Source organism: Hoplias malabaricus, chromosome 2, assembly GCF_029633855.1.
Source record: "Hoplias malabaricus isolate fHopMal1 chromosome 2, fHopMal1.hap1, whole genome shotgun sequence".
Taxonomy (NCBI): Eukaryota; Metazoa; Chordata; class Actinopteri; order Characiformes; family Erythrinidae; genus Hoplias; species Hoplias malabaricus.
The window spans coordinates 75,539,843-75,544,906 of record NC_089801.1 but is presented as its reverse complement, the minus strand read 5'-3'; the positions used below and the strand labels follow the sequence as shown (position 1 = coordinate 75,544,906).

General features: G+C 40.6%; 1 protein-coding gene across 2 annotated transcripts; it reads left to right on the top strand.

Annotated features, from left to right (window-relative positions):
* The first annotated feature begins 1,465 nt into the window (after positions 1–1,465).
* Positions 1,466–4,410, top strand: LOC136687261 (lecithin retinol acyltransferase-like). Of its 2 annotated transcripts, XM_066661598.1 has the most exons (3): positions 1,466–1,607; positions 1,981–2,682; positions 4,257–4,410. In XM_066661598.1, the coding sequence occupies exons 2-3, from the start codon at positions 2,137–2,139 to the stop codon at positions 4,407–4,409; spliced, it is 699 nt and encodes a 232-aa protein (XP_066517695.1). In that variant the 5' UTR covers positions 1,466–1,607; positions 1,981–2,136; the 3' UTR covers position 4,410. The 2 variants fall into 2 exon arrangements, with proteins under 2 accessions (XP_066517695.1, XP_066517694.1); XM_066661597.1 differs by lacking the exon at positions 1,466–1,607 and having other exon boundaries at positions 1,758–2,682.
* Positions 4,411–5,064: the final 654 nt, after the last annotated feature.

Sequence of the window (5,064 nt, the reverse complement as noted above, 5' to 3'; positions counted from 1 at the left end):
GTACATTGCCAGCTTGATTTGTACGGAAATGACTACTACTACTAGCTTGTGCAACAGACATGTTAGAAGATGGTCATTTTAGATAAGAAGCTCCAGCTGTGGACATGGTGAAGTAAGTTCTGTATTCAGGATGGTTTCTTATTTTCATGCACTGTCAGGGGTTGTCACCACTTTTGGAAATGGTTGTTAACAGGCATTTGAGAAAAGACAAAGCCTGCCGAAAGTCATAATTTCTTTTGTAGAATCACTCAGTCGTTTTGTTGTCCACATGCTCCAGAGGTGACGCTGGAGCCATAAACCTTTGATGTCTGCAGTCGTTGCTTACTCTTGATACTTATGGCTCCTCTTGGCACAGGAAGTGGAGGAGCTAAAGGCTAGGAGGGGGGTGTGCGTCTGTACCCTTAAGTCAACTTAATTGTTGTGCTGGTTTCAAAGAGAGAGAAAGAGAGATGTGAATAACTAATTTATCAACTGTCCACAGACAGACTCAGCCTCATTTCAATGCGCCAGTAGTAACAGCAGTGCACACACACACACACTGACACAGAGTCAGTTCTCCCTCAAAATTCACACATTCATCACACGGCCTTGTTCAGGCGACCCATCCAAACACTGGGACGCTGACAGACGAAAAGCAACGAAGACAAATATCTTGTCATTTATCACCCACCTTCTTTTTTAGAGCCCTGCATGGTGCTCAACCCCAAGGGTCCAGAGTAATCCCCACTAAATATTCAAATTTACTCTTCAATGGGAGCCCTTTGTTGCCACCAAGACTAACTGATTTCTCATCCTGTCAATCTTCACTCTCCCACCAGTCTAAAGAGGCATGGGGGTGGGGAGAGTGTCAGAGCACACGTGTGAGAGAAAAGGGTCCAACAGAAACCTAACGTTTAACAGTCCAACTGTGGTGCTTTATTTTACACCTTAGTTTAATTTAGATTTATATATACGGCACATTTAAGAAAGGTGGGAACCTTATTCTGCAGTATGCCATATCTGCGTTCAAGTGACATTCATTTTACCTTTTTACATGTGCTTTAGAAGCAGTTTTTCCGCTGGAGAACATGGAGGATAATTGATGCCATATGGAGGGGTACTGCTCATGCAATGGAAGTTTAAGGGGTCCATGTTAGATGGGAAGAATAGCTTTAAGTTCGTTACTTCACTGAAATATTGACTCAAAGAAAACTAAAAATAATCTGTTAAAAAATAATAATCATCCGATCAAAGCACCCCAGGTATTGAGTCTGCTATAAAATGACTTATTCCAGTATTTACTGCTGATTTTACATTCCCATTTGTTTTGACCAAATTGGCATGTCTAAAACTAGTTTTCAAAGACTAAAAGGATTAATGAAGTTTAGTCATATCATCTCCAGCATCAGTTTGGAGGCAGTGACATAGACGTCTACTTTCATAGTTACTGTTCTGATGTTGGCATCAAGTCACAACACTTAAATTGGTGTTAAATTAGGGCTTTATTTTGGAGGTAGTATTGTAGTTTGAAAGCAGTAACATAAATCAAACCTTCACATGTGTGTCCTTTAGACCAGATTTTAGACTAAAATAATGACTTGGGAGTTAAACACATTTATTTATCCTTTGTAAGTAGACATTCTTTTTTTTTTCTAATTGAGCTGGGAGAACATTTTAGTCAGGAAACAGTATACGTAGTCATTTGAACTGCCATACGATTTGTGGGTCTTTATTTGTAAGACATGGAAACTTAACTTAAAATCGGTGTTTACAGTATGACAAAACCTCTATTTATGACTTTTAGACTCTTTTATATCTGAATTGTCTTCAGAATAAGCTTAAAACAGACTTTAAATTGCTGTTTGATGGCAGAATCGTAGTTTGAAGAGTCATGGAGTGTAAATCATTCTGTAAATTCCCCGGCTACGTTTTTGGGATGGCCTACTTTTATGAGGTAGCCATTAACCCTGCTTCTTTTCTCCCACTTTACTTTGTCATCAGGGGCCACGGCGGGCTTTCTTTCCACTCTTATGTGTGTGCGCGCGTTTGTACTGACGTCACTTGTAAGAGCAGAAGTGCAGGCTTTGGCTGGAGAACGAGTAAACACTGCCGACCTACTAGGGACGGCTACGGCTCTTTGGGCCATTTTTCGGCACCATGCTGGACTCTCTGGCGCTGTTGCTGGAGAAAGCTTTCCTTCTCGCGCACTTCGACATCTTCAGCGTGCTGCCATGTGGTGAGAAGAAGGAGACACAAGCGCACGACGAAGTGGAGACGGAGAGGCTCCTCCAGAAACTGCAGCGCGGCGACCTGCTGGAGGTTCCCCGCACGCTCTTCATCCACTTCGGCATCTACCTGGGCGACGGTAAGGTGGCGCATCTCATTCCCGACATCCTGCCCGCATTGACGGGCGATGCCAGCCGCGTGCAGCGCGTCGTGAGCAACACGCGCCTGCTGCTCGGTGTGTTGAACAAGCGCGCGGCCGTGCGCGTGGACTCCCTGCAGGATTTCGCGTACGGATCGCCGGTGCTCCTCAACAGCATGGACGGCGCAGTCGGGACGCGTCCGCTGGCCGGAGAGGAGGTGGCGCTGCGGGCGGAGAAACTCATCGGCAGCATTCCGTACAGTCTGCTGTGGAACAACTGCGAGCACTTCGTCACCTACTGCCGCTACGGCACCGCCATAAGTCTGCAGACCGACAAGGTACCGGCACAAATTGGCAGTTTACCCTTAACCATTTCACTTCAGGAATTTAAAGAGTCCAAAGAAGCTTAAAAACTGGAGATAATCCTATTACATTAACCAGTGAATGAATAAGCAGCATACCAGTCAGTACAACTGTAGTACAACAACCAGATGTGAGTGGGTGGGAACAAAAGACCAAAAAAAGTAACAAAAAACGCATGTTTTTCCCAGAGCCGTGTACGCTTTTCTAAAGCTAACATTTTTCACAACAGGATAATTCATGTAACTGTTGATTGGTCAATATGTTGAAGTTCTATTACTTCCCACAGTTTTAGAAAAAAAAACGATAAAGTTTTTCTGTAACGCAAACAAAGCAATAAAACGTGTTGTCATGGTGCTGCGCTTTGATTCGATTGTCTGTTTAACCAATCAGATTTTCAAAAACGATTAGATGGGTATAGTTTTATTGTTCGTCTCTTGTTGTTATTATTATTAGCAGTTTATGCTAATGTTGAACGATATTTGGTATCTGTCATATATTAAAAAAAATTATACACACACCATTCCACAATAGTATTAAAACCACATCCTTGTTTCTTCACTCATTGTCCATTTTATCAGCTCCACTACTTTGTAGTTTAAAATTACAGATTGTATTTTGTATTTTGTCTGTTGCTCTGCTACTTTAAGGCTGTTTTTAGTGTCCACCACAGAGCTACTATATTAGTGTGTCTTGTGTTGGTATGAGTGGATCAGGCACCTCAGTACTGCTCATGAATTTTAGAACTGTAAATAGTCCACCAACCCAAAAAATCCAGCCAGCAGTGTCCTGTGAACACTGATGAAGGAGCAGATGACGACAATAACAAACTGCAGCTTGTCTGAACTTGTCTCTGACTTTATATCTACATGGTGGGCCAACATGTTGTGTTGAATACAGTGGCAACAGATGTAGCACAGTCTGTAGAACTACAAAGCACACATGTATTAAGTGGAGCATATAAAATGGATTATGAGTGTAGAAACACGGCCGCCATTTCATGGTATGGCTGTGAATGGACAGAGGATGTGAAAATGCTTTTATGTTTAATTTCCTCACTTAATGAGGTGCTTAACAAAACTGTATGAACAGTTAGATTTTGTAATGAGAGCAACCGAGTGTTTACAAGAGGGTCCATTTAGACTAAACATAACACATTAACAAATCATGTGCTTTAAATCATGTGAATTAAACTGTGTCTATTTCTGTTCCACATTAATAGATTTAAGACAGTCTGTGTCTTTCAGTTAATTTTCAATGGAGTAGTTCATGAAACCTGCTAATAGCACATCTTGTGTTAGTGTTACTTGATCCAGTTTGAAGGTTGTTCCATGACAGCATTTCCAAAACTGCAAGTTTCCAATGAAAATTTTCAAGTTTATAGCAATAGGCTCCTCAAGAAATCTGGGTCATTTTGGACTGCAGAGGAGAACAAGAGTTTCTTTGAATGTTGCACAGCAAGTTTAAACCCAGTACACCACGGCAGCCAGCTTTCAAGGATACAGGAAATAAGGACATCATGACTAACTGTTTCTCTGTCTCTCTTCAACAGTTTTGCGAGTTCCTTAAATCCATACTTCGGGATCAAAGGAGTATGCTTGTGGCAACATTACTTGGAGTGTGTTTTATAATTTACCTGGGATTATCACCATGTACAGCACTTCCAACCTTCCTCATCCTCTTCACCTTGTGGATGGCTGGATAAGAGACAAGTGTATATGTGTAGCACCGTTTAACAATATTATGTTCAAATTAACCACTTATTTTTGTACCCTATGCAATCAGCATTATTAAATATTAAACAATATGTTCTCTATATAACTTTTCTTTTTTCATGACAAGCTTCAGCAAAAATCAACCACCAAACAAACAGGAAACAAACAAATGGCTAGACCATAATTTCCCTTATTGCAGCGTTTTAATGACAATGAAGTAAGACAACATAAATAAAAAATCCCGTCTTAAAATCAGTAACATTTGTTTATGTTAGTATTTGAATGTCATTATCCGTATTTCCAGCAAAGAGTTTGTGAACAGATTACACAATGTTTTGGTTCTTATACATAATGTTTTTCTTTATTTTCCTTCTTAGTGTTTGTGGTTGTGTAAATGTGAATTGTGTAATGTGCTTTTAGATTTTCTAGAGAATTTGAACGAATTACATACAGTTGCGCCATTCCTTTCTGTATTATATAATACGATTCGTCTGGTTATAAATTTTCTCAGGGACAAAGTGGGCCAAAAATAGAACCTGATTAATGCTATTTACTTATTTCTTCACCACTGCACAAAGGAAAAAATGGGACCATGCAGGCATTGAGTAACCAATTATGTATTGTTGCCCTGAGCATGTGACTTGC

Coding starts and splice junctions, on each gene's coding strand:
- LOC136687261 (XM_066661598.1), top strand. CDS start 2,137: ATGCTGGACTCTCTGGCGCTGTTGCTGGAGAAAGCTTTCCTTCTCGCG. Junction 2,683..4,256: donor TAAGTCTGCAGACCGACAAG/GTACCGGCACAA, acceptor TCTCTTCAACAG/TTTTGCGAGTTCCTTAAATC.